Raw genomic sequence first — 27,420 nt, 5'->3', positions numbered from 1 at the left:
GAGCTGATACTGCACACCAGACAATTTATCATGTTGCTTTGCCTTATCTACCACACAGTGCAGGCTCTGAATAACAATGTTGTCCTAAACAAAAAAGGAAAATGATGTTGATTTCCCAAGGAGAGAAACAGAGAAGCGAGTCAGAAATACTATGAAATTTCTCATTGCTGTAATTTGATTCTATGAAATTTCTCATTGCTGTAATTTGATTCTATGAAATTTCTCTTTACTGTAATTTGATTCTATGAAATTTCTTATCACTATAATTTGATTCTATGAGTAATAGATAATGGGGAAGGAGACCAAAAACTGCTGTGTCCTGCTGTTTATAGTGCATGATTTTGAATGTGATTCATCATTAGAGGTGTTTTAAAATGTCTTGTCTTTTCTTTCTAGAACGTAATATTCACCATAACATGTCCTCCTTCAACGAGTCTGTTGGACTGGGCTATTTGAAGACTCATGCCATTGAGTTTGTGAAGTATCCTTTCACCTCCTCATCCCACCTTCTTAGCAATCCTAAAATAAACCAGTGCACCTTTCTGCATTTAGTGTTTAGTCTACAAAGGGAAAGGGGCATTTCTCCTACTTCATGCAAGGAGTGATGGTGAGATCTGATGGTGAGATTTGATCCTGAGATTTGACAGTGAGATTTGAAGACTCATGCCATTGAGTTCGGGATGTATCCTTTCACCTCCTCATCCCGCTTTCCTGCCAGTCCTAAAACAAACCAGTGCACCTTTCTACATTTAGTGTTGCATGTCTACAAAGGGAAAGGGGAAGTACCTCAGGAAGGAGAGATAGTGAGAGTAACAAGAGGAGTGTTTTGCTGTCGCAATGCTGGAGGTTCCAGGCCATGCCTCTGCACCTCTGTGGTGTTTGTTTGATTTCCTTGATGGATTCCCCAGCTACAACAAGCGGCAGATGAGTCGGATTTACCCCAAGGGGGGCCGTGTGGATTCCAGTAATTACATGCCGCAGATTTTCTGGAACGCTGGCTGCCAGATGGTCTCACTGAACTATCAGACCCCAGGTAGGCAGCAGTGACCCTCACTCCTAAAGAATGGCCTGGGCAGTGACTGCCAGCCAGATGCCGTGGATTTGCTGCTGGCATTTCTGCAGGAAACAGACATATGGCTGAATAATGCAGCGGGGTGGGAGCACGGGAGCGTGAGACACGGAGCAGTAAAAACAGCCATGCACAGAAGGAAAATTCTGTCCCCTTTTATGGAAAAATAATGGAGTGCTGCATCTTCCCACTGAAAAGGCTTTTATTAATAAAAAGTGTTAATTACAGGGAAATCGGTGCTTTCACAAAACACAGCTCTGGCACAGTTGGGTGCATGTCTGCAAAGCAAAGATGGAATGCACTGATTAAGATGGTAAAAAGTAATGACTGTGTGACAAATGCATTTCTAGACCAGTTGTTGGGAAGTGTTAGCAGTCATGTGCTCAGGTCTGAGATCCCAGCTGAGAGAATGGTGCCAGGGAATGGAAATGCCCTCTCCACAGGGTGGTCTGAGAGGAGATGTACTGTTCCTGTTCAGTGAAGCTGTGAGTATAGCAGGGCAGGCTTTCTGCTGTTTTGACTGGGTTTTTAAATTTATCTGGGAATGTTTTCAGTCAGATATGTAACAGACCCAATTCCCATTGCCTTTCTCTGGCTGTGGCAGTGCTTTTGTGCTCATTTCCCCCTCCCTGAATAGTGACTTTGGTACAGCAGACACTCCTCTTGGTCATCCCCTGAGTTCTGTCCTGCAAAGCTGTGCCCCAGGCTCACCAGCTGAGGAGGCAGGAGAAGGGATACACTGGAATCTGCTGCTTGTAGAGCATTCAGTGGGCATGCCAGGGAGGCTGGAGCAGAAATACAAACCTCACTCTGCTCCCAGCACTGCCTCTGCCCACTGCATGTCATTCCCAACCCCTTTAAATTGCACATTAAGAGTAGCAGTTGTCTAAGTGGAAATCAGCAACTTTCCTGTGTTCCTCTTCTGTGATCCAGATGTGCTGTCAAGATGACTGAGGAAGTAAAAGTTAGAGCTGCCCAGTTACTCCAGTAATAACTGGTATGGGCATAGGACAATCTTGTATTTTGTATAACAGAACAGATTTTGTTCCCTTTGAAGGTACAATCAGTTGGGCAAGAGAAATACCTGTTTTGTTGCTAAAGCAGGAGGTTGTATTCTTGTGTAAGTAGAAAGCTATAGGAAAACATTTCATTTTTTCAGAGTTCTGGAGAGGGCTGGATGGGAGGGAGATTGTTACATGGTATGTGTTCCCCTAGCAGTGCTGTGACGGTGCACTCACTAAAACTCACATGCTTTTAAATGTTGAAACTAAGCAGTGCTGCTGTGATCTTCGTGGTTTCTTGGTGTGGTATTTTATTCAGCTAAGTCCTCAGAAAACCAGTGGGACATGCACCTCACCTTCTTTGAGACATCAGGCTGCAGGCAGCTTCATCAGAGGTGGTTGTCATTGTGATGGAATGCGTTCCTCAAGGCTGTCTCCTCTAGTATATTTGTTATTCTGAGGTTATTTGCACTGTTAAAGCTCCTGTAGCACTCTGTTATTGAAGGTGATCTGCAGAAATGTGGATACTGATCTGCACTGTAAATACCAAAAGGTAGATGATGGAAATCCCATCCCAGGCACTTGGCATGTCCACAGTTGTTACTTCCCTGCCTGCCAAGTGTGTTTGAATTCAGGGAAATACTGTTTCCTAAGCCCAGCATGGACTTCAGCATGCTTGGTAAAGCTGTTACTCCTGTGCAAAAAATATGAAGTTTTCCTGTTGCTTCCTATTATTTCTTAGATGTAGGTTTTATATGCATTAAAATAAACTTTTATTTAAACTTATTATTCTGGAAAACCAGTCTTATTTTCTGGTCTAGTTAATGATCTGCATTATTCAGCAGGAAAGTGAGTAAATTCTCTCTTTTGGCAGATTTAGCAATGCAGTTGAATCAAGGAAAGTTCGAGTACAATGGATCGTGCGGGTGAGTGATGTGATTTAAACTGTTGTCACTGTGCATCAGGGTCCTTCACTAAAGTTTTAATAAGATTTTGTCACTATTAATTATGTGTTACAAAAGGAAAATGGGATGCTAGGTGAGGAGTAGAAATCAGCAGAGTTCAGGGAGCATTATCCCCCAAAAGGAGGTATTCTAATGAGTATACTTTTAATTATGCCCAGTTTTTAAATGAGATCCAAGAGGCATTGTGTTCATATTATGAAGATCATGAATACTGTACACAGTTATTCAAATCCATCTCCACCTCCTGCTCTCAGCCTTTCTTTGAAGATGTGCCTCAGAGTGGAGATTCATTGCACAGTTCACAGAATTGCCAAATTTACTTGGACAAGTGGAATCTGAATGCATAGGGAACATATTTTTAATCTGTGCACTCTTAATTGGAGCACAGATTTCACAGAGAATCCTGAAGTGTTTCATCTAAGCCCTTGCTCATTATTTTTGCATGACAAAGGATGTTCAAGGAATGCTGATAGATTTTTCTCAAATGTTGATAGACCTTAATAGGATGGACTGGTCATTAGCAGCAGGAGAAAAGGAGAAGTTTAATGAATCACAGGAAATGCAGTCCAGAAACACATGAGAATCTGCAGACTCTTCCTGGGAAGGAGCTACTCTTTTACTGCTGCAGATCTTACTCGGAGAGAAAGTCTGGCTAGATGGAGCTTGGTAAAATTGCTCATTTGCAGAATGGGCACAGAGTGCTTGGCCATGCCATGCCTTTATTGCAGCTGTGAGCACTCCAGGAGAGGCTCTGGGCTTTGACAAAGGTGTGCACTCTGTAATTTCAATCAAAACAACAAGAACAGAAGAAACCCAAAGCTTTCTTATGGCAGAGTTTGGTTCCTTTCTTGTTGGACCCGCCAGCTTAGTAAAAGAGTACCTGCTTAATTTTGCCAAAGTCTCTGAAGGACAGGCAAAGTTACCAACTAAATTCCTGGGTTCTTACATCAGTGTTTTGATAATGATGTAGTGGTAATGTTTGATATGCATTGTAAATGTGGTGGTGTTTCAGTCACAGAAGGGAAATGAAAAACTGAGTATTTCCTTCTGCCTGTACTCCTCTTTTCTCAGATTTGCAGCTTTCATGCTGATCAAACAAGGTCATTTCAGCATTTCTTATTGCAGCAGGCTGAAAACAGAGGCTAAGCAGAGTTAGTTCCCTTCTGCCCCAACCTGCTTTAAATTAACCAAATATTAAGAAATCACTTTTCTAATGGAAGGAAAACATTTTTAATGAAAGAAAAAAGAGTAATATTACTTCCAAACAGAAACAGTGTTATTAAGAAATGGATGAAAGCACTGACATTCTTTCCACTGGAATTTTTCTAGCCTTTTTTAATCCCTGAATTCTGTCTAGGCCTTTATCATATTGCGTACCAGTGATTCACTAGAGGCTAAGGGTGGATAAAAATTCATCTTCAAGCAGCTTTGTCTGTCAGGGTTGCAGAATTAGCAAGATTTTTCCAGTTGCACATTTTCTTGCGTCAGTGGAAGGGAATGTCTGTAATGTGCAGCCTTTCTGCAGTGATCAACTGCTGTTTCATTTTGGTGGCAGAATCCTTGGGTTTTGGTGCACCAGAGCACAAATTGGCTTCATTGATATGGTGATGCAGTGTGAGGTCCTCAGGGAGGCATTGTGAGTGTTATTGTGGTGGTACCTTTCATGCTGCTATAATTAACAATCTGTCAGCACTGACATTATCAGCTGTTTCCCCCAAGGTTTCGTAACAATAATGAAAAAATCAGCTTCAAGCTGAAATTTAGTGTATGAGTCTTGAACCATAAGGAGCTGCTTCATCTGGAAAAATAACATTGAAAAATCCCTCTGTGCTTTTCCAAAGTGTTAAAGAATTAAAACAAATGAGAGCATCTGTGTTTTATTACATGGTGACTCCCTGCATTTTTTAACTGTATTATTCAGTTGTTTTGAAATGTCCTTGATTATATTACATTTATTTTTACCTTAAAATCCCAGATTGATTCCATCTCTCAGTAGCTGGTAATTCAAAATGAAAATTAGTGTTTATCTGTGTTCCAGACAACCATAATACTTTCTTTTGCTTCCTCGCACTTGCAGCTGGAATGAGTCTGTATTTTACACTGCTGTAGGGGAGCTCATTGTTTAAAGGCAGAACATCCATTTCATATGCATTTAATACCACTTTAATTTCCAGTCAAGGATAATTTTCTCTTTTTCCCCTTGCAATAAGGTACCTACTAAAGCCAGATTTCATGCGACGACCAGACAGGACGTTCGACCCGTTCTCTGAAACTCCTGTGGATGGTGTTATTGCTGCAACGTGTTCTGTGCAGGTAAGGCAGCAGAGCCAGCTGCCATCACACCCAAAAGCACACTTAGAATCACCAGAAATTGGATATATGCACTCAATGTGCTTGACTGGGCAGATTTCAGCACATCGGTTTCTTTTTTTTTCTTTTTTAATATTGCTGGCTAAGATGCCTTTGTTTCCTTGATCTGAGTGGAATATGATAGAATTGGAAATGATGTGTTACTACACATTGTGGTGTTCTGACAGCCTTGGTGGTCTTTTTGAAATCCATGAGCCCACACAAACAGATAAAGGAGTGAAGTTCCTTCCCATGCACAGTATGGAATTGCACAGCATCACTTGTCCCCACAGAGCAGGGAGGAGTCTGAGCACACAGGGACAGGATATCTTCAAAATTATTGGAGAAAGATGTTGGTGTGAGGCAGGCCCTTTCTCTGGAGTTATCTGTGAGTAACAAAGTCCATAAAGCTGCTGCTGCAGTTCTTCAGCATGGTCAGGTACCCAGTTCTGGGAGGAGGCTGACAATGGTGAAACCTGCTTGGTGAGCAAAAGACCTCACCTTTCATTTAGCATCTTTCATGTGATGCGTTTCAGTTTCACACCCTCGCTGGCCAAGCATTCCTCATGCATTCCAGATGTTGAACTAAGCTCCACTGGCACCTCTAGTGGAATAAGCATGTTCTATTAATGTTGTTTTTCTTAAATGGTAATCAAAGCACAGCCCCTCCCAGAAGGAAGTGGGATCAGATGGTTCCTGGGTCATGTATTTTGACAGTTACCTTTCTTTTGTGACTAAAACTAGTATAAAATTCCATACAAATTTTGTAATTAAGGAGTTGAGTGGAGCAAAAGCCAGCAATGATACCCCTCAGCCACAAAACTTTTCAGATCTGTTATCCAGAGTGTTCTCCAGAAGGATGTTAGGTCATGCAAACAACAGGATCTGGAATGAGCTTAGGTCTGTGAAATCATGTTTCAGTCTTTTTCTTCCCTCCTTGCTTGTAGTAATGAAAACATTAGCTGTATTTTTAAATAATAGATCATCTTGGTGAAATAAAAATTTTCCCTGGAGTAATCACCTGCTGTGGGTAGATTAATCTTGACTTGGGGTGAAATAGCAACAAATCTTCATATCTCTAACAATACTGAGGAATCCTGTGGGGTTTTGGTTTCTTCACTTTTTAAGCATCCTGCACTTTCCAAACACATAATATGGAGTCAGACTGATTCATGATTAGCTTCAAACCTTCACCTGAGTGAAAGCAGAGCAAGAGTTTCCTTTCACCCCTTGTACTCAAGATCATAGAAAATTATAGAAATCATAGAAAAAAGTGCTTCTGAAGAGTGTTAGAAGTTGTGGAATAGCAGTGCCAGCTCTGGTTGTTCCATTCAGTGTTTTCATACATGAATCTGGGAGACACTGCTGGCAGTACTATTTCAGGTGAAGGCTGTATTTCCATGTCTGATCCCAGGAGCTTTTCCAAGGAGGTGCAGTTTGAAATGCACCCTTTGCGCACGGGGAACTAAATGCATCTGTTAGCTGTAAACCATTTCTCGGAGCAATGTCAGTAAGAAGTGACCTCCATTTCCCATATCCCTGCTCTGCAGCGCCTTTCCCTGCTCTGTTGCTGTGTTGCAGGTGATCTCTGGGCAGTTCCTGTCAGACAAGAAGATTGGCACCTACGTGGAGGTGGACATGTACGGGCTGCCCACGGACACCATCCGCAAGGAGTTCCGCACGCGCATGGTGATGAACAACGGCCTGAACCCCGTGTACAACGAGGAGTCCTTTGTCTTCAGGAAGGTAGGATGGCGTCTGTGCAGGGCCCAGCCTGCCCTGCTGTGCCCTGGCTGCCCTGCCCTCTGAGCCAGCCCTCCCTGCTCACCCAGACGAGTGCTGCTCCATGGCCAGGGTTCTAGGGCCCCGGTTGCTGCTGTGAACATGCAAAGCTGAAGGCAGCTTTCAGGAGCCTGCTTGGTTTTGCCTTGTTTTGGTTCTGTTTTCTTTTTGGTTTTGCTTTGGTTTTATTTTTCTAACGGATAACCTCTGTAGCTATCACATGATTTTTTTGTTGTTTTTGTTTCCATTTGGCTTTTTCCTCCCCTTTGCTTCCTCCTCCCACTTGGAGGTAGCCACCTCCTCTGTGACCATGCCTGTGTTCAAGGTATGCAGTCTGCTCAGAGTGAGCCCCGCTGGTGGACACCATCATTCCCTGGAGATTCCTTCTTCCCTGCCCTGGCAGTGGCTGCTATCTTGCACTGTTCCTTCAGCCCAGAGGGCAGGTGAGATGCTGCATCCAAAGCTAAGGTCAATGTCATTACATGGAAAAGTTGGAAGGGTGCTGTGTTCCTCAGGCGTGTTGCCAGCTCCCTCCTTCAGTGGTCCATGTGCATCATGTACCTTCTTCTTTATTTTTTTATTTTTTTCCAATACTGAAAGAAAAAACAACCCTTTTTTTCTTGGCATGGGGGATTTAAAGAGAGAGACCATTTGTCTGTGTTCAGTTTTTATCTCTCAGTCTTTATATATATGTGATGCACACATATATATATATACATTTATTTTATTTTTCTTCTGTTGCCTGGAGTTTCATCCAGACTACATGTGTTACAGTGCTGTCTTGGGTAACATCTGTTTTGCTTACACCTGTTTTGTTGTCATGCAGAATTGTTGCTCTTTTATTCCAAAGTTCAGACTCCTAGTCCAAATGTCAGACTTTTTGCCGAGTGGTGATAGCTCTTCACACCTGGGTATATTGCACACTTAATCTGCTTTCCTAACAGCATTGCCAGTTTTTAAGAGAAATTGAGTTGATGCAAGAGTTTTTTCTGAACTCATATTCTGGAAGGAATGTGACTTCAGGTGCTTTCCTCTGTGTGTGAGGAGCACAGGGAAGATGCTTGATGTACAAGCGATGTGGCTGCCCATGGCTTGCTGGCCATGTGACCAGCAGCTGCTGCTGTCTGATTTCTTACATCAAAAGGGCCAGAAATTCCAGTGCAGGCTGTGTGCTGGGACATGGGTACAGAGGCTGAGGCCAGTATTTCTCATTACTGCTCTCCAGTCAGCAATCCTGTGGTCGCACACTCTCTTGAACGCGTAGATCAGCCAAGAGATTATTGTCCTTCACCTCAGGCCCTTATCATAGCTAGCAATGTAATCAGCATCCACTGGAGATCCAGCAGGTGGGTGGCAGGAGCACAGCAGGAAGGATTCCCCCAGCTGGATATGCTGAAGGCACTGGGTGCACAGTGCTAAAAGATCATGAGAGGGTGGAAGTACCTAGCAGGATACCACAGAACAAATTAATGCCGAGGGAACAATAAACTCTGTCCCCTCCCTGGCAAATCTGTGTCAAAGAGCATCATGTAATGAAAGATGTGCTGGTCTGTGACCTGTAGGGGAGACATCTTACCTGCCCTGCTTGAGTTGCAGTGTTCTCCTCAGGCTGATGCTTAACCCCACACAGTTGTTCTCAGGTACTGTGTTTGATTGTTCTCCTGTCACGTTTTCTCATATTTATTTTAGTTAAAATAAGGTTTCAGTCGCTCTGACCTGGGTTCTGTGTTGTCCCTCTGTTGTGTTGAGGGGAGGAGGGAGCAGGTGCTGGTGGTGGCCTGTGCTGGGAGTGCTGAGCTGTAGTTGAGTAGAGCAGGATATCCATGAGCTGCTCCCATGGGTTCAGAGACCAAGAGCAGCCTTTATTTTGTGCCCCCCAAGGCTGAGAATGGGAGTGGCAGGGGAAGGTGTAAGGGAGCAGGCAGACACAGCTCCCTGAGCTCTTCCCTTGTATCCCACAGGCCTTGGGGAGTAGCACCAGGGAGGGAAGGAGGGAAATCTGTCCCAGTCTATGACTGGGGTGGGCTGGCAGAGGAGCTGCACTCTGCTGGCCTGCCTCCTCTGGCTGCTGCATGCCCAGAGGCAGCCCTGTGCTGCAGGGAGGGCAGGGGGTCTCTGTTCTGCCCTGTCAGCCCAGCTGGGCAGGGCCAGGAGGCTGCAGCATCCCTGCTCCCGTGCATGCCTTGAGCCATGTCCTGAGTGCAGCACACATTGCAGCAGCTCACACATCCCCAGCAGCCTGTGCTTGCACTCTCCTTGCCCTTTTGGATGCATCCCAAATCCCATCTCTCTGTCATAATTCCTCCTGATCCAGCACTACGTGCCCTTTGATTGCTGCCGTATCTGTCATTTCCCATGCAGTATTTACCTGCCTTCTTATCAGTGCCACCAGTCTTCAGTCGTGAGAAATAAACACACAGAATATTTAGCTGGCGTAACTGTGAGCTGCAGGATTTACATAACCTGAAATCTACCCGTTATTTAGGGTGAAAAAGCCTTTCTAGGAAAGATTTCATTTTGAAACCTGGGCTCTTGCAGTGCTGGTAGTCTCTGGCACCGAGTTCACCCACGGGAGGCGGGGAGGAAGCTGCTCTGTCAGGGCCATTACATGTCTGTGCTCTGTGGCTTTCCAGGTTATCCTGCCTGACCTTGCTGTCCTGAGAATAGCAGTGTATGATGACAACAACAAGCTGATTGGGCAGAGGATCCTGCCTCTGGATGGGCTGCAGGCAGGTTACAGACACATTTCCCTGCGCAACGAGGGCAACAAGCCCCTCTCTCTTCCCACGGTGTTCTGCAACATTGTGCTCAAAACCTACGTGCCTGATGGGTTTGGAGGTGAGAGCAGCCTTTGGCTCAGCGTGCTGTGGCTCTTGAGTGTTGGTGTGCAAGTCCTGAAGTGCTCCAGGGGCACTGTGCAGCCAGAGCCCACGTGCAGTGCTGCAGGATGGGGAGGTTCAGGACTGGTAACTTTCTGTAGCTCCTTGGAACCTCTGCATAATGAGGAGAGAAATCTGCTTTTTGACCAAGTGCCTGTCTCTGTTGATGATAGAAGCATTAATGTACTAAAATGAGAAAATAATGTGGAAAATAAGCTACTACTACTTAGCTCCATTTGATTTTCTCTGTTGACAATTTAGAGTCTTATTTTATTACATATTGTCTGACATAAATATCTGTAAGGTTAGGATGTACTTTATATTGCTTGGCCTATAACAGTAGGCCAATCAATATAGATAAAGTACATGCAGAAACATAGTTTCTTTCAAACAAAACCAATTCTTTATTCTGGGGAAAATTGGTGTATTTTTGTAAAATGTCAGTGAAATAATTCAGCATCCAGAACCTCTCTGCATTTTTCTTCCCCAGTTTTACATGTCTTTAGTGTGGTTTAATTGTTTTTGGGCTCTCAGGAAAGTTAATTTCATGTGAGCATTTCCATGATGAGGTTGCCAGAGCTGTGGTCGTTTATACTGAGCAGTGGCAAATTGCCACGTGTGTGTGGGAGCACAGAGCTGAGAATAATCCTTGCACCACTGAAACCTGTGTAATGCTTGAGTTCCCCCTGACAGAAAGGGCCTCTGCACCCCAGATGAAATTTGCTTGTGCATTGGACAATACATAAACCATTTAAAACTGTAAAGTAGGAATTGCACAAAATGCTGGAGCTCTGACTCTGCAGCAATTACCTCAGGGGTTGCTGATGAAACATATTGATCAAACCAATGTTTTTCTCTTCACAAAACCTATTTCAAACCTGCAGCCAGGCAAAGAATGGCTGCACTTCTCTGTGTGATTTCTACAGTAGAAACTGGAGGAAGGGAAGGTTGACCTAACCTGTCTTCAAGTCTGTGTTTGCTGGTGCTTATCCAGGCTTAAAAAAATTAACAGGCTGAGACTTCAGTAACATTTCATGGAAAAATAGGTGTTACAGGAGCATTTGTATTGTTCACATGTGGAATCCTGGTTTCTGGCAAGTCAGCTGGAGGTTTGCCATGGGCCCTGGACCACCACCGTGCCATTGTGCAGCACATTTCATCCCCAGTATTTAACTGCAGGGACTTTGTCTCCAGATAAATGTGAGCTTCTGCCTAAACTTGAGATTCTCAAGGGTAATTGACCCATCAGTCTAAGAGACATGTTTAAGTGTGCCCTTTAATTCTTACCTGAACTGAAGCTTTTGGCAGCAAATGACTCAGTTGAAATATTTTCTCAGCTAAGGACGTGCTTCTGATTTGGGATTGATGTTCTATGGCACCAGACTTTTCCTAAGAACAGAATTTAAACTTAGCACTGAGGTCCATGTGGCTTGAGCTGCTGAGTGTGCTGGAACCACAAGGAGAAAGTATTTGTTCAATTAATTTTTTTAACTACATTCTGCACTTGCAGAAGTGAAAGACTTGTTTTCCAAAGAGAATTTCAACACCAGTTTACAGTTTGCAAATTGTGTGCTACAGTGTCAGCAGTGCTGTGGGCGGTTTATTTGATAGAGGTGGGAAAGCATTGCTAGCCCTCAGTAACAGTGTTGTTACAGCAAACTGCTGCTGGAAGGGAGGGCTGGTGGTTGTAGTTTGCTGTCAGCCTGGCAAAAGCAGCCTCTGCATGGACAGGAGCTCAGTGAGCTCCATTCTGGCTCTGCTCCCCCTTCCCAGACAGGCTGCGTGTGCCTGGTGTATTTTCCTCCTTGATACAGAGCAGCAGCACGGTGAACACCTGGCAGTAACTTCTGACACCCAGGTGGGATCATTAGTATTCTGCTGGCATGGGGGTTTTAATTACTTATCTTCTGCAGTCAGCTGCTCATTGCTTTATGAGCCATCACTAGGATCTCCAGGGCTGTTTCAGCAAACCTGTAGGAAGGTAGAGCTGAAGTCAGTAGCTGCCTACGTTCTTTTTTCTTTCTTTTTTGTCTTTTTAACCTGTATGACTAAGATTTAAAATGTGCCCTGAATAATAACTAGAAAAGGTGATGCATTGTAGGCTTTCAAAGATGTGCTTTCCTTTTTTATTTTATAGCTTTGCAATTTCTTGTGGTTTATTTGCATCAGCCCCTCTGTTCCCAATAAAACCACAATAATGGCACAAACTGATGCAAATGAAGCAGCATTCTCCAAATTTCTATTCTGGAACTCTTCAGTGAGTAAGCCTGGCTGTCAGCTTGGTGGTGGGTGCCCTCTGCAGTGCACTCTTGCAGTGACTCTCAGAGTTGTGGATGTAATTGCAGCTCCCCAGCCCGGCTCACCTCCCCGGGAGAGGGGGCAGCAGCAAGGACAGGGAGGGTCAGCTCCCCCGGAAGGGTTGAGCCTGGGGATGTGCTGGAGTGGCTCCTCACACAGCCCACAGGGGTGATGCTCTCCCAAGCACCGTGGGCATCCTCACCTGGCAGCTCCTGCCATCAGCTTCAGCTTCCAGATGAAACTGAGACATTTGCAGCACGCTGCTGCCGGGGTGGCCCTGGGTCTGCACTGACAAGGACAAGAGGACATCCTTAATGGGTTAGGGAGAGGAGAAACACTCAGTGCTCAGCCACAAGCCATTGCCATGGCTAAAAATAAATCCTACATGGCTTTTGTCTGTGTGAAATAAGTTTCAGGAGACATCAGTGGGTCACAGCAGTTACTGGAGATGACCTGTTCATGTAGACAAACAGATCTCAAGTGCTGAGTGCTTAATACAACTTCTGTGGGAATGGGAGGCCTGTCTGAGCTGTGGCTTCAGAGCAACATTGCACAGAACAGCTCAGGTTGGGAGGGAGATGATACAGCCCAGCCCCTACTCTGAACAACAAGTTTCTTGCCAAACCTCTTGATGGCTTGGATATTTTAATTTATTTTTTTTTACTGTTGGAGTTAAGCACAGGAAGAGATTATTTGATGTGCATGTAAAAAATTGCTGGGACATTGTCATGCTGTGAAGCTGTGCTTGCACATTTATCACTGCACTGGAAAACAGATTCAGTGATCTGTGTGGTACCCAGGGCTGTGGTACCACTGGTGGTCCTGTGTCATGTGCAAGATTCATGCCCAGAAAAGCCATTTCACAGCCTGCCATGTCCCAGACATGGAATATCACAAAGGCTGCTGGGAATAGATTTACCTGATTGCTTTAATCCTCCTGAAAGTGCTCTTTAGCTAGGAAATAGAGTGGCATTTTCTACAACTCCCTGCAGTCCTGAGTCAGTCAGCACTCCTCAGCCAAGGGACAAAGTTAGTGCTTTGTGGCTCAGGAGATCCCATCCTGGTCCCAAATTCTGCAGTCAGTAACTGGGAGGAAGTTAGAGCAGTCTGACAGAGTTGCTGGGTTCTCCTAAATAAGGTTCTGGATGAAAACCACACCTTGGTGCATTAAGAACTGTTCCATGTTCCAGGTGCTGTGGGAATAAGCACTTCCAGTCCTGCCAAATTCACTACAGAAAGCTGGACTCCTGTTGCAAGCCATGTCTCATAACAGCAGGGATAAAATAAAGCTTTTGTAAAGTACTCATTTCCAGATGCCTCCAAAGCTCACAAAAAGTTGATTTTTTTTTCTTACAGATATTGTGGATGCTTTATCAGATCCAAAGAAATTTTTGTCTATCACAGAAAAAAGAGCAGACCAAATGAGAGCTATGGGCATTGAAACTGTAAGTAGAATCAATGACAAACACAACCCGTTTCTGTGCATGCTGTGTTCTTTATTTAAAGTGAACTGGTCCTTCTCCAATCAATGCACCTTATCATTTCTCATTTTCAAATATAAGCTTCTTTGTCTGCCTTATGTCAATTACTGAAATACTGACTGGCTTTTCATGGATCACATTAATACCTCCTTTAGGAGGAGAGATTTTAATAAATGGGGACCAAGTTGTATTTTAGTAAGTACCTACTTGGAATAGGTTACAAATGCTTTACTGTAATTTCATTATGTTTAAAGTAAGCCACTCAGAAATGTTCCCAGCTTTTTACACTACAAAAAAAAAGGCAAAAGAACAGTCAGTGTGTTCTGATGTCTCTTTCAGAGTGACATAGCTGATGTACCAAATGACACTTCCAAGAACGACAGGAAAGGGAAGGCCAACAATCCCAAAGCCACTGTGACTCCTCAGAGCAGCTCCGAGCTGCGGCCCAGCACCACCGCGGGCCTGGGCTCTGGCACCGACGCCAAGAAAGGTACCCAGGTCCTCCTGTGCCCTGAGGGGCCACAGAGCCTCCCAGCAGCACTCACGGTCAGCTTTCATGCTGGGGTTGCACTCGTTCTTAGCACCCTGCCATTGGGAGCTGTCTCTGGCTCACTGCAAATGAATGCACTGTGTTGCTGAAATGCCCGTGTAAAGGCATTTGTTTCACAAAGTGCCTCTTGGTGTAGCTGCACACCTCTGGTAAGCAGCTAGGGGTTTATTTTATCTGTGTGTGGTACACATAACCTGCATGGCTCTGGGAATGGTTTACTAGTAAGGATTCCTGGAGGAGTGCCAATAGGAGTGACTATTATCTGGCATAGTCCACAGAAACTCTTCTGCTTTTTTTCTCCCCTCACAAATCCCTTGGCAGGGTTGCAAAGTAATTAAAGGTATTTAGAATTCACTGGAATCTGTAGAGATTTCCCAACAATTAGAAATGTTTTCACAGTGTGGTTTTACTCTGAATAGTGATTATGGAAATAGCATGTTTATTGGGGAAAAAAATTTAGATGTGCTCATTTATAAGTGAGTAAGTATTTTTTCCTAACTCTTCACCATTCACTCTACAAAGTCATTTTATACAGTCAAATGGGATTATTTGTTTCTCCCATATCATCACAGGTAATGAAGATTAAGTGAGAAGGCAAATTTGTACAGCTGAATGAAAGACAATAAATATTTCTGTGGGTGGGCCACAAGAATTAGGATGTGGCTCTCTCACTCATCCAGCTTGGCCCAAGGGTATTGCCAGGAGGGAAGAGGAGCACAGAGGGCTCTTGGTCTCATATTTAAGCCCACATGGCTGGGTACACTCTGGGGAAGGGATCTCCTGAGAACCCAAGTGCCATTTCTCTGGAGTCACTTGGCAGTGAATCAAAGGCACCTGAACTCCTGTTGTCTCTGGCACCTGAACTCCTTCAGAAGTTCTTCCCTGGTGTGACCCCCAGGTCACTCCATGCAGTGAGGCATTTACATTTCATGTGTCATGACCAAGGTGCACGAGTGTTATTGTTAGTGTGCATTAATCAAGCTTGAAATTTGCTGGGGTTGACAACAGATCCCTGCTGGCCATGGAGCCAGACCTGGACAGCTGAGGAAATGTTCTGTGTAGTGGTTCTATGCAGTAAATGTTTTAAATAAAATCCTGAGGAAGCCTGCTTAGAAGCCCAGCAGCCTGATGCAGGCCTGAGGTCTCAGTGCCTAACACTCTCCTGACTGCATTTTTCATCCCTATTCTTGCATGTTAAAATGGAGCTGCTCATTTCTATGTCCCATGTAATGATCCTTATTTTGTGTTTCTTATCTCTGTGATTTACTAGGATCTGAATAATTCTACCACTATTAAAATACACAGCTCATCTTGCTGTTAGAAATTACTTGAGCAGCAAAATGGGGAAGGCTTTCAAATTCACAAGAATGTGGGGTTTTTTGGTCCCAGATTTTCAGTAAGAGTCAAATCACTTGTGGTTTTGAAAACTTCAGCCTCTATCTGTGCCTGCATCTGCTCCTGTCTCATTTGCTAGACTAATGTTGATAACCATACACTTGAGCAGAGTCTTATGCTCCTAAGAAAAGAAAATACTCATATTCCCTAAGGAGATTGCCTACCTCTCCTCCCCCCCACTTTTTTTTTTTCCTTTTCCAGTGTCTGAGCATTTTCCAGTTAAATTCACCTTAAAAGCCAGAAAGTCCTTTTCAAGGCAAGGGAAATCTTACAGTCCATAGACATTACTAAGAGCAGTTAACTAAATATGTTTGCAGTGTATTTATACACAGGCCAACATTTCTGTGTGAAACCTCCGGAAAACCTGAAAATTACAACTCTCATGGCATTGTAGTGACATTTTTATTAACACTTACATGTAGCATGTGCTTAGTAGTTTTCAAAAAGCCCTTAATATGTCACAAAGCATTTATTAAAGTATAAACATTAAACGAGATCAGGTTTTGTTTGCATTGCAGTGACCAAAACGTTTTCATTAATTTCATTTTCATTCTACACAGTACTGTTAGTCTTGTGTGATTGAAATTTCATCAGAATTTTCACTTCTTTTGGTTTTCTGTTTCTCCTTCATTTTTTAACTCTCCTTTAGTCTTGGAGCACACTTCTGCTCCTTCTCCCAATGCCTGCTATTAAGCAATGTGCAAATTTTATTTCTGTTACCACACAGGGTGCAAGTTGATTTTCCCTCCTGTGTTTTAACCCGAGGAGAAGCACACCTAGCCCCAGTTTTGTAGTCATGTAGAGCCCTACAAAAGAAACTTCCCTCTGCAAGAAGTGGTGCCAGAGCAATCTCCAGCTAGGGACCAAAATTCTGAAGGTGTTTTAATATTCATAAATGGTTTGCTGTGTTTGCAAAAATGACCCTTTTCAATTCTTAGATTGCTGTGTTTTGGCACTTCAGTCCAGAACCCTAAGAGATTAAAATACACTCATTGATTCAATTCTTTTTCCACAAGGCAATTGATTGAAGAGTCCATGGGAAAAGGAAATTACTGTATTTTAGCTAGATCTTGATGAATAATTTTCTCATTAACCTGTGATTATTTTTTTCATGTGGTGAAAAACATTACTTAATTAATTGTTAAGTTAAATGTAGGTTGCTGTGGTAAAACTCAAATTTTGAATATGAGATATAGTAGTATGTATAAAGTTTTAGATAAACTGTATCAATACCTTCCCAGGTATAGACCTTATTCCTCAAGTGAAGATAGAAGATTTAAAGCAAATGAAGGTAAGTATTGACACAAGCTTCTCAGGAGGTGCTCCTAATTTTTGTTTTAAGTAGCCAGGATTTTACCTGGTTAAATTCAATATTTAACCACAGAAGAATTGATCCATCTTCTCTTTTTTCAGGCTTATATAAAGCATTTAAAGAAACAGCAGAAAGAGCTGAATGCCTTAAAGAAGAAGCATGCCAAGGTATGATCAATCAGAGTTCTCTGAGCCTCATTTTAGGCAGTTGCTCACTAGGACAAGCAGTTCCTAATTCAATTTTAGGGGAAGACTTAGGGATGGTAGCTGGAGTCCCAAGACAGGCAGGTATGTTTTACATGCACTGAAATGTGCTGCAGGGAGCACCCTTCCCCTTGGGCAGCCCTTTGTGCGTGTGCCTGAGGCTGGGTGCACCTTGTGTGACCATGCCAACACCCAAGGCTCACCCTTCCATTGTCAGCACTGGCCATTTGTACACTGATATTTCCTAGGCTGTAAGGAAATTGCCCATCAAATATCCAGTGACCTAATGGTAGGGCCCTGCTGTTTTCCAGGAGCACAGTGCCATGCAGAAGCTGCACTGCACACAGATTGACAAAATAGTGGCCCAGTACGACAAAGAAAAGGTGTCATATGAGAAAATGTTGGAGAAGGCAATCAAGAAGAAGGGGTAAGATATTTTTTTTAATTATTTTTTCTTTAGATTTAAAATAGGTTTGATCTCTTATGCTATTGTGGTCTGTAATAAAGTGTTCATAAAAAAGGGCATGGCAGCTTGAAGCAGCATCATACTTCAGCCTGAGAATGAGCTCTAGCAATGGTTCATAAATGCTGGACTCACTCTGCCTTTCTCCAGTCTTCTGCTGTCAGCATTTTAAAACTGAAAGCAAAGGATTTGCCTCTAATTTTATTTCTGTGTTCTGGGTGATCTCATGCACTCCCCAGGCAATGTCACTGTTGTGTTCAGTGAGAGCACACTCAGGTCCTCAACAGCTCTAGTCACCAGAAAGTGGCAATGTTTGGATTTTAGGGGAAAAACTGGCTTTTAAATCCTGAATGTTTGAGAATAATAGATTCTTGCTGTGCTGTTGAGTTGAAGTTTCTTTTTGACAAAAAACTTACAGATCCTCAGCAGAGATAAATGAGTCTTACCCCTTTGCCTGGGGTGGAGTTGTTTTGACTTGCACAAGCTGATGGGACATTATCTGTGTGAGTCTCCTGTTTGTCCCAGAAAGGTTCTGGAAGATGCTGATGACTTCACTAGAATTCCTAATTCTAATTTGGAGCTCAGTGGCAGGACCTGCTGCTGCCTTGCTGCTGCCCTGGCAGCAGTTTCTGCTCTCCACCTTTCCCTGTGTCACTGGAATTTCATTGAGACAGCAGGAATTACTTGAGTTCCATACCCAGCTATGCTAACAGTTGCTCCTAATTTCATATTGTTGTCAGCTGGCAACAACAGCTGGCAGCAGCTCCCTCACTGAATACTGAACATAGATGCCTGTTTGGCACTGGATTCCTCCAAGAATGCTTTTTCTATAAATCACTTGGAATGGTGGAGGGGTCTTGAGTGCACATGTTGTAAACTGCCAAAGGAACAGAAGCAGGACTGTCAGAAGTAAACAAGGTAAGGAGAATTCTCCTCACTGAATTATTGAAAGCTCACAGTTCATGCTGTACTTTTTTTGTTCAAGACAGGAGAGCTGTAAGCACACAAATACTTATAATCTATGGAGTTTCTTCCAGAAAATCACTACTTCTCCAAGCAGAGAGGGGACAGCTGCAGGATTGATTAATTTAATGTGGCTTTGATTCAATCTCATTGAATATAACACAGAAGGTTACTGATACAGCTGGATTTTTGGTTACAGTCAGGTTATTTCCTACAGTGGCAGAGAAGTGAGCTCTGGGCCTTGAACCATAATTATTGTGGGGGCAGAAAGGTTTTCCTGAGCTCTGGTATTTAAGAATCTCAGTGTTCCTGTTGGCCTGGGAAGGAGCCAGTGCCTCTGCCTGTCCAGCCAAAACAGCCAAGGAAGGTGTGCCAGGCAGTTCAAGGTGGAAGTGGCTGTGTCTGTGCAATAAATATGGGGAAATCCTGGAGAACAATGCTCTCCAGATCACCCCAAAAGGGGACAAGTGTCAGAGCAGTCCACAATTTGATTCACAGTTGGAGGTGACTTCATTGGCTGCCTGCAGCATCTTTTCTTAATTTTATAATGCATGGACACCAAAGCCTTTATGCTAGTTTCATGTTATGAGTTAAAAGTAAAACTGGAGATGACCACTCCAGAAGAAGCTCCAGTGCAAGGCCAGACACTGTTCCTTACCCCAGTTCCATGCTTCCATGGACTCCAGAGCTCCCAGTCACCTGGCAGCTCTTTCAGTTTTACAACACTAACTGTGTGCATCTGATGAACAGCCAAATCAGAATCAGTACAGACTTGCTGTGAAAACACTTTTTAATGCCACAGCAAAATATTTTGAGGGCTTTCTCCAGGGTGAGCCCTGAAAGCCCATCCTGCAAGGTACTTATGCCCAGCCCAGCTGTGCAGAGTATTAAAGGACATGCTTAAAAGTGAATGAACTGGCTGACACTTAGACATTTTATTCAGCTTAAATGATCTGATGAATCCCGAGTCCTGGGTTCAGTGGGTACAGGACATGCTCCATTTCCTTGGCTATCATTCTGGAGCATTTGCAAGGAATAAAAGTTGTAAGAGAACTTGTAGAACATGTTTTCAAGGCATTCATATTGAAATTGTCAGATTATTTCCTGATAAAAAGGCCTTTGATAGGTGTAAAGACAGCTTTCTCTTTTGATCTTGTTGTGCACTTTTTTTATGGTCCATTTCTGCCACATGGTGTGACAAATGCCAACTGCATATTGTTCAGCAAAGTAGGATTTTTTTAATCACATGCTAATTCACTGACAGATGGACAGGATTTTGCTGCCTGTGCTATTTCTGTCATGCACTTGAAATGCTTACAAATCCCAGAGGGGCATATGGGAAGAGGTATGGTTGTGTTCCCACTCTGAACTGGAGTCAGGGCACATAAAGATCCTTCTGGTTGATTGGACTGCCCAGAAATCCAAGTGTGTGTGTGTGTGTGTGTGTGTGTGTGTGGGCTTGGTAGGTGACCCTGGATTGGGCTGGCCCTTGCTGTTTGTCCCCAGCTGTGACTCTGTGGTTCAGCCATGGGCTGTGCCACCCCAGCTGGGGACAATCCCACTTTCCATTATTCCCAGGCTCCAAACGGGCTGGGAGCTGCCTTGGCACAGGATGAAAGCTGTTTCCAGAGGCAGGATCAGCTGCTGGTTTGGATGGCTGGGATTCTAAGAGTCCAGTGATTGAACCAATGAGGCTGTTTTGGGATGAAGTATGTCTGATTCACACCTCAGAATCAGTGTCTTCATACTGATCACCAAACCAAACATTCCGTGGCAGCCACACCCTGATCCCAGTGTTATCAGAGACACTTCCCTTTCAGCTGCTGGGCTTTTCAGGCACAGGTAACAGTGGCCAGAACCTCTCTCTATGACTTTAGATTGCTTCCAAAGTGTCAAATCAGTGTTAGAAATACCGACAAAATTTCCCTTGCTCTGGGTAGAAAATAAATGACTGGTGGCCCTTGGGAAAACAAGACACACTATTTTCAGTAAGGGCTTTCCTGGTACTGTTTGATGATAAAATTTTCTGCTAATTTCCATAAGTTTAGCCATACTTTGATATGAAAATAGGATTTAAACTTGTTAAGAGTTTAGTAAATCTCCTCTTCTGGAGCAAACATGGATTAATGTGGCTGCAGTCAGCAATGACCATCATTACCAGGGCCAGCTGCAGCTGATAAATGAACATGTCCCTGTCCAGACACAGAGCTGCATCACTCTGCAGCAGTGGTGATCCAACTCAGAAATGTTACAGCGGTGTCCAAACAGACTTCTCTCAAAATGCTGTTTTATTCCAGTAATAATTCAGGCCTCTCCTTTGCATTCAGTTATTCTCACAGAGGGACACCTACACTTTCTGTAGGTGTCCAGATTTAGTGCACCCACATCACCCTGGGAGGTAATTATTGAGATTGTATGGTTTTCTCTGCCTCAAACTAAATGTAAGTAACCAAATTACTTGAAAAACAGAGTCTGAAATCATGGCAAGGATAGGCCTGTAAGTTTTCAGGCAGAAACTGGTTTCTCTTGGCAATGTATTATAAGCCTGGAAAAGGAACAAAGTGTCATAAATGGAGATGCCTGACACATCCTCAGCAACAGAATAATTACTGGGCCAATCTAGAATTAATCATGTGGTGTTTGAATTGACTGATCATTAATACAACAATATTTTGGAAGTTGTGAATGGATTGCCAGAAGAAATAATTTCATTCCAATACGGTGCAGCACTTCAACTTTGATTAACATTTTAATTAGTAAGTGCTGACTGAATGGGGAGATGTTTAACTTGTGGCACACATTTGCAATTTTTCTTTTTTTTTTTTTTTTAGAGGAAGTAATTGCGTTGAATTGAAGAAAGAAACGGAAATTAAAATTCAGACACTAACATCAGATCACAAATCTAAGGTAAGCAAACAGCCAATTTTAACACATGCAACTTCTGGAAGAGAGATTTTGAGACCCAAGTGGTAGTTAATTTTCTTGGAAGCATATGAATAATTTTCAGCAATAATAACACATTGAAAAGAATGGGAGTAATTGAGTGTCTAAAAGTGTTTCTTAAAAATTTTTTTAAAGCAACATCAATTTCCTGCTGTTTTGAAATTTTTGAAGAAAGTAATATATTCATGCCTCGTGAAGTGAAACTGGTCATTTGTGTCAGCTCTAGTTAAACAAAGAGAATATGTGTTATATGAAATTTGGATGCTAAACACATTCCCAAAATACATACATAAAGAAGTCTCTATTTCATTTTCCATCATTGTTGCCTTGGCCTTGGTATTCAGTTTCTTAGGGAATGAGGAGCCCAAGCTGCTCTTGAACCAAATGCCTTCTTATTTCTAGTGTTCTTATTTCTAGTGCCTTCTTCTTTCTAGTGTTGTTTCGTTTTGGTTTTTTCCCATGGCTTTGTTGCTTGGTTTTTTCCAAGGTCCTGGGGAATAACAGTGCCCTGGGACTCAGCCTCAGCGGATTTGGAAAAGCTGTTCCCAACTCCTGGCTCCCCTGGAGCTGCTCAGAGCTGTTTCCTCTGTCCTTCTGTCCCCCTGCTGTGTGCACGGGCTTCCCGTCCCTTTGGAAGGCTTATCCAGGACCTGCTGACAGCTTTGCAAGCAGACTAGGGGTGCCAGGGACACCAGGAGCTCACCCATGTACAAAATCAGCTGGAGGGAGGGCAGTACTGGAGACTGACCCCAGTAAAAGCTGAAGCCTGTGAAAAGAATTGGACAAGAACAGAAAATACACACAAACACAGTCACATCTTTGGGGCTAGAACAAGTTAATTTTTATCGTGCCTTCTCTTCTTCCCCTATGAAAAGTCCAGAACCCTTTCCTTAAATAAAAGCAAATTTTAAGTTAAGTCAAAAAACAAAAAAATTCATTCCTCTCTTAGTGAAACAAACTCTCTGAGGAGCACTGGCTCCCAATCATCCAGACATGAGTTGCAAAACTCATTTGAAATTACATTACACAGAAATCTATTTGCTCTGATCTCTCTCTCACCTGAATCACTCATAGTCTGGAGTTAGGTGTCATTTGTACACAAGGAACATCCAAATGTTCATTAATCTTCCAAATCCAATAAATGTGACTCATGTTCTCCCTTTCCACGAATATATTCAGTTTCTGAGCCCCGTTCCTTTCAAAATCCTGCTTTCAAAATGATTCCCTTTAATTTAATCCATACCTGAAAAAAAAAGATTGATTTTTTTGTCCACTCCCATGTCAGGTTTTAGGATGACATTTTGAAAGGAGACTTAAATGTAAGATTTGAAATGTAAGACTTCAATATAAAACTTGAAATTTCAAGCTTCCGATTATTGGATAATTCCCAAAGAACTCCTCTGCAAGTCATCCCCCTCTGAGGATTCCTCTAATGATTTTCAATGTCCTGCTCACTGTAGTTCCATCAAAATTCTCCAGATTATTCACCAACCTCTTTTGTTTCACCTGCTATATGTGGCCCCTTGAATTATTCCTGGAGATCATTCAAAGTTTGCAAGCAACAGGTTGGCAAATAGTGCTCAAGACCATAGGGAAATTAACTCTTATCTTAGATGAAGGTAGGTGCAATTAAATTAGATTAAATTCTGAGATGCTGAATGCATTACACTGATATAGTGGGAGTTTGATTAATTAACAGTTGTTCAGCATTTCTCAGCATTTGGCCCACTAATTTTGATATATCAGATTCGAACATAATTCATCTTTAATTACAGCTCATGTCCTCCAGCACAGCTCTGTGCCTGCAGACACCTTGAGCACCAAAGAGACCTTTTCATCTCCAAAGCTCCTCCTGTCATGAGGAAACATCCAGCCCGAGTTTGACATAAAATATTGAAATGAAATCTGAAGGTCCCAGCATGTACTTCCCACACAATTAACCTAGCAAATGCAAATTACTTGCCTGCATTAGCAAAGTAGGTCCCAATATCAAGAGGGCAGAGGATGAAAAGAAAAAAAGGGAAGATTACTTCAAAGATCATTCCTGCTTGAACTTAGTGACTAAACAAACTTCTTGCATATATGCTGTGCAGAAGAAGGTTCCTTATCAGGACTTTAATTAGTCTCTTAGGCCCGGTGTAGGAACAGATGAAAGGACAGGCTTACAAACTCAGGCTGCAGAACAGGAAGGAGAGAAGGAAGCTAATGGTTGTTTTTCCTATCCTTTAGGACAAGCAACACTGCCTTAATAGCAGAAAGTAGGACAAGAGCACAGCCCAGTAAAAATTAAATAGTCATTTCAGCCATCCTCCTAATAAATTGGAGACAAGCAGGGATGCTCTCTGAATTTACCACAGCTGAACTTTGAAGTGTATCACAGATCTGCAGCAGAACTGGATTTCAGATGATTTAATGGCCATGAGTTTTAAGTTCTTCAGAATCTGAGTAAAATTGGGTATTTAAAGTCTTGTGACTGGTGTTTGGCACATCCCTTGCATCCATCTCACAGGTTATATCTTGCTGTACCTGAAATGAGACTTCTGCCTTGGTGGAGATGGAATAAAGGAAAGTTTCACATTTCAAGCTTCACAGGAAAGTTTGTTTTACAAGGAGGTGTACCTGCTTCTTAGACTGCCTGCTGCTTCTGGAATTAGCAGCACATCACAGCACATCTGTCCACAAACACAGGCAGGGTGTTCTTCTGATTATTTCCTCCTTCTTAGATTAAATACTTTATCTAAGTATTCCTCACTGTCACTTTGCAGGGTTTGTCTTTGGGAGCTGGACTCAATAATTCTATGAATATGATATGATCCTGTGGTATCAGTGTACCTGAGATTCAGAATTCCTGCCTTCAGGCTCCTCTGTGGTTTATAACATTCACCATTTAAAACCAATTATCTCATTATTCATTTGCAATGAGCCCTTGAGTCTTTGTTCCTGTGTTTGTTCTGGCTTTGGAAACTCTTTACAATTAAGTCACAAAATACTCACTTCCACCATGCCTTTCACTATGTGTTTCACAATTTATTTATTTTAGTTTATTGTCATGCTTCTCTTTTTGTGCAAAGTTCATTTTGCATTTTCTCTACAGTGTAAGGAGGCCTTAAGTAAAAGCAAACTCTTGTTTGTTTACTGAATGCCTGTGGTGGTGGTGAACACTCACCCAGCCTCCTGCTGCCTGGGCCACATAACAGCACTTGTCTTTGGGAAATACTGACAATTTCTGTGACTGTGGGAGTTTTCTGAGGCACAGTCCCTTTGCTGCTGTGCTCCAAATTACACCCAGCATTTTGGGCTGATCTACCTGCACCATTTTGAATTCAAATCGGGGATGGAGCTGATTCCATCTGGAAACTCTGTATTGAAAATAAGGAATGTGTTTGCCTAAACCCTTCAGCCATGACTTTTAGCTTTCCTGAGTCTGTCCTAGGTCCCCCTGTGGGTGGGTAAGCCAGATGAGGTCACTGTTGAGAGGAGATTCATACAACCTAACTCAAGTGTCTTGGTGCTTGAGGCCCTGGAGATGTGAGAGGGTCATTTCCAGAGAGTGTGAGAGTGATAAATCCTGCTTTGGACCTGCCCACGTTTTCCCATCAGCAGTACCAGGAGCGTGGGCTGAGCTTGGCTCAAACTGAAGTGCCTTAGGTGGTGCTGTGGGTGAGCTGGAGTGTCTGCCCCTCAACATCTGAAAAATTCATTTTTCTTCCTTCACAACATCCAAGCATTCATTTGTACTCATTTTCAAACTGAATCCTCATGTTTTTCAGGCTCTGAAGGCAGTGCTGATGAGCACCTTATTAAAAACACTACTCCCACAAACTGCACCACATCCTTCATATCATTTCATGGCTGACAGGCTCTGGGCTTAGTTGTACACTTCCCCACAGGCACAAAAAGAAGCATGGCTCATTTTGCTGGAGGCACAGTGACTCTTAAGCATCCTGATCAGTTGGGTTTGTGTTAGTCACACCAACTTCTGCCTCAAAAGGCTTTTGTTGTTTTCTGCAGAAAACTCCAGGTTGCTCTCCATCAGCTGCTTTTACCTGTTTTGATATGAGACCACCATTTAGCTTTAGTAGTTAAGTGCAGATCTGGCTTTCAGGTAGTAGCAGTCATCCTGCTCTTTCCAGAATTACTCACTTCTTTATTTCATTAGATCCCTTCTTTATTGGGCAACATGAGCTTTAGGTGAGAGGCCCTTCAGAGGAGCCTCTCCAGGGCACAATGGAGACTGGGGCTGATAAAATCTCCACTTTTTTCACCTTCACCATTGTGTGCACAACAATCTGTTCTTCGTTATGCAAACTCCAGCTAAGATATTTAGCTGGAGTTTGCATAATTCTCTCACTTTCATTTTCTCACCATTCTCTCACTTTCTAAGCAAAATGGTGGCAATTTTTGTTAAAAGGATCGAGTTTCCTTTCGTGGAAGATGATCCAGATGGTATTGGTTGTAGTCGAAATGATTACCTTAAGGTGGATTTATTGGGAGGCACATTTTGTATACCATTTATGGAAAAGTAGGATAGCATATCAAAATACTTAAAGATAATCATTAAAGGTTATTAAAACATATCTTTGTATTAACTTCTTTTTGAAATCAATAAGCGTGAGATATTATAATAACAACTCTGGTGATTTAGGCTTCTTAATACTGTCTCTTGGGAACATTCCAAAACTTTAATCTCATTATTCTTGTGAGGCCTGGGAGATAAGCAAGAGAAGAATACTTGTCAGATTCCCTACTGACTTAATGACTATAAAACAAAGGTAGGTAGCCCATCTTCAGATTCAGGTTGTACTAAATACAGGATTTCTCTGTAAATGCTCTGTGTTTGTGAAACTGTCTCCCCAAAATCAAAGGCTATCTTTAAGCCCTCAGAGAAATCCTGCTCACTAGGTTTTTCCATTGTTAAGTTCAGTACTTTCCATACATATATTTTTCTTGGCAACAAAAGCGTGAATCTGTTTCATTATTCACTTGATGTTAGAGAAGGTATTAAAACAATGGTAATACAGTGAAGAGCCTATTTATTCAGCCACTCTATTCAGGGCACTTTAGGTAATAGTGTCTTAATAGTAGGGTTTGGTTTACATCATTTTTATACCCACCCAACAGTGCTCTCAGTGGCTTTGCTGTCTGTGAAGCAGCTTCATTTGTGCAACTTCATTTTTCACAATTTAGCTGTGTTCTTTTGTTGTTCTTCCATTATTTCTAGAGTCCCATATTGTTGTTATTAGATTTCTAAAGTCTATACCTCTTGGGTGTATTCTCATGGCCACCACAGCTCTCAGCTGTCTTATGTTGTCACAGCTCTTGGCCGCCACAGCTCTCAGCTGTCTTATCTTCTGCTCGCAACCACCGCAGCTCTTGGCTGTTCTGCCACAGCTCTTGGCCACCACAGCTCTCAGCTGTCTTATGTTGTCGCAGCTCTTGGCCACCACAGCTCTCAGCTGTCTTATGGTCTGTTAACTATCACGTCGGGGTCACCACTTGTTGTTCTTCTATTATTTCTAGAGTCCCATATTGTTATTAGATTTCTAGAGTCCATACCTCTCCAGTGTATTCTCATGGCTGCAGATCTTCACGGACTCCTTCTGCTGCACGCTGCTCTCTCTCAGGTCAGGGCTCCTCCAAGGCTCTCCTTGACTGGCTATCCCGCCCCCTTTTATCCCGGTCATCTTCATCGGTTACAGCTGCAGCCCAATTAAGGACATCACAGCTGCAGCCCATTGAGGGCAACCAGGACCTCTGGGGCAGAGCC

General features: G+C 42.9%; 1 protein-coding gene across 4 annotated transcripts in view; it reads left to right on the top strand.

The window, feature by feature from the left end:
* Positions 1 to 27,420, top strand: part of PLCB4 (phospholipase C beta 4) — a 179,187-nt gene that overhangs the window by 137,718 nt on the left and 14,049 nt on the right. For all 4 annotated transcript variants that reach the window (XM_066546012.1, XM_066546013.1, XM_066546011.1 and 1 more), the window contains 12 exons: positions 397 to 481; positions 909 to 1,033; positions 2,945 to 2,996; positions 5,246 to 5,348; positions 6,966 to 7,130; positions 9,800 to 10,004; positions 13,700 to 13,788; positions 14,164 to 14,314; positions 17,011 to 17,060; positions 17,183 to 17,248; positions 17,596 to 17,711; positions 21,542 to 21,617. In XM_066546012.1, the coding sequence (XP_066402109.1) occupies positions 397 to 481; positions 909 to 1,033; positions 2,945 to 2,996; positions 5,246 to 5,348; positions 6,966 to 7,130; positions 9,800 to 10,004; positions 13,700 to 13,788; positions 14,164 to 14,314; positions 17,011 to 17,060; positions 17,183 to 17,248; positions 17,596 to 17,711; positions 21,542 to 21,617 (1,283 nt within the window). The remainder of the gene's footprint in view (positions 1 to 396; positions 482 to 908; positions 1,034 to 2,944; positions 2,997 to 5,245; positions 5,349 to 6,965; positions 7,131 to 9,799; positions 10,005 to 13,699; positions 13,789 to 14,163; positions 14,315 to 17,010; positions 17,061 to 17,182; positions 17,249 to 17,595; positions 17,712 to 21,541; positions 21,618 to 27,420) is intronic.

Source organism: Molothrus aeneus, chromosome 3 (assembly GCF_037042795.1).
Source record: "Molothrus aeneus isolate 106 chromosome 3, BPBGC_Maene_1.0, whole genome shotgun sequence".
NCBI lineage: Eukaryota > Metazoa > Chordata > Aves > Passeriformes > Icteridae > Molothrus > Molothrus aeneus.
The sequence above is the reverse complement of the archived record's forward strand: the minus strand, read 5'-3'. Positions and strand labels throughout refer to the sequence as shown.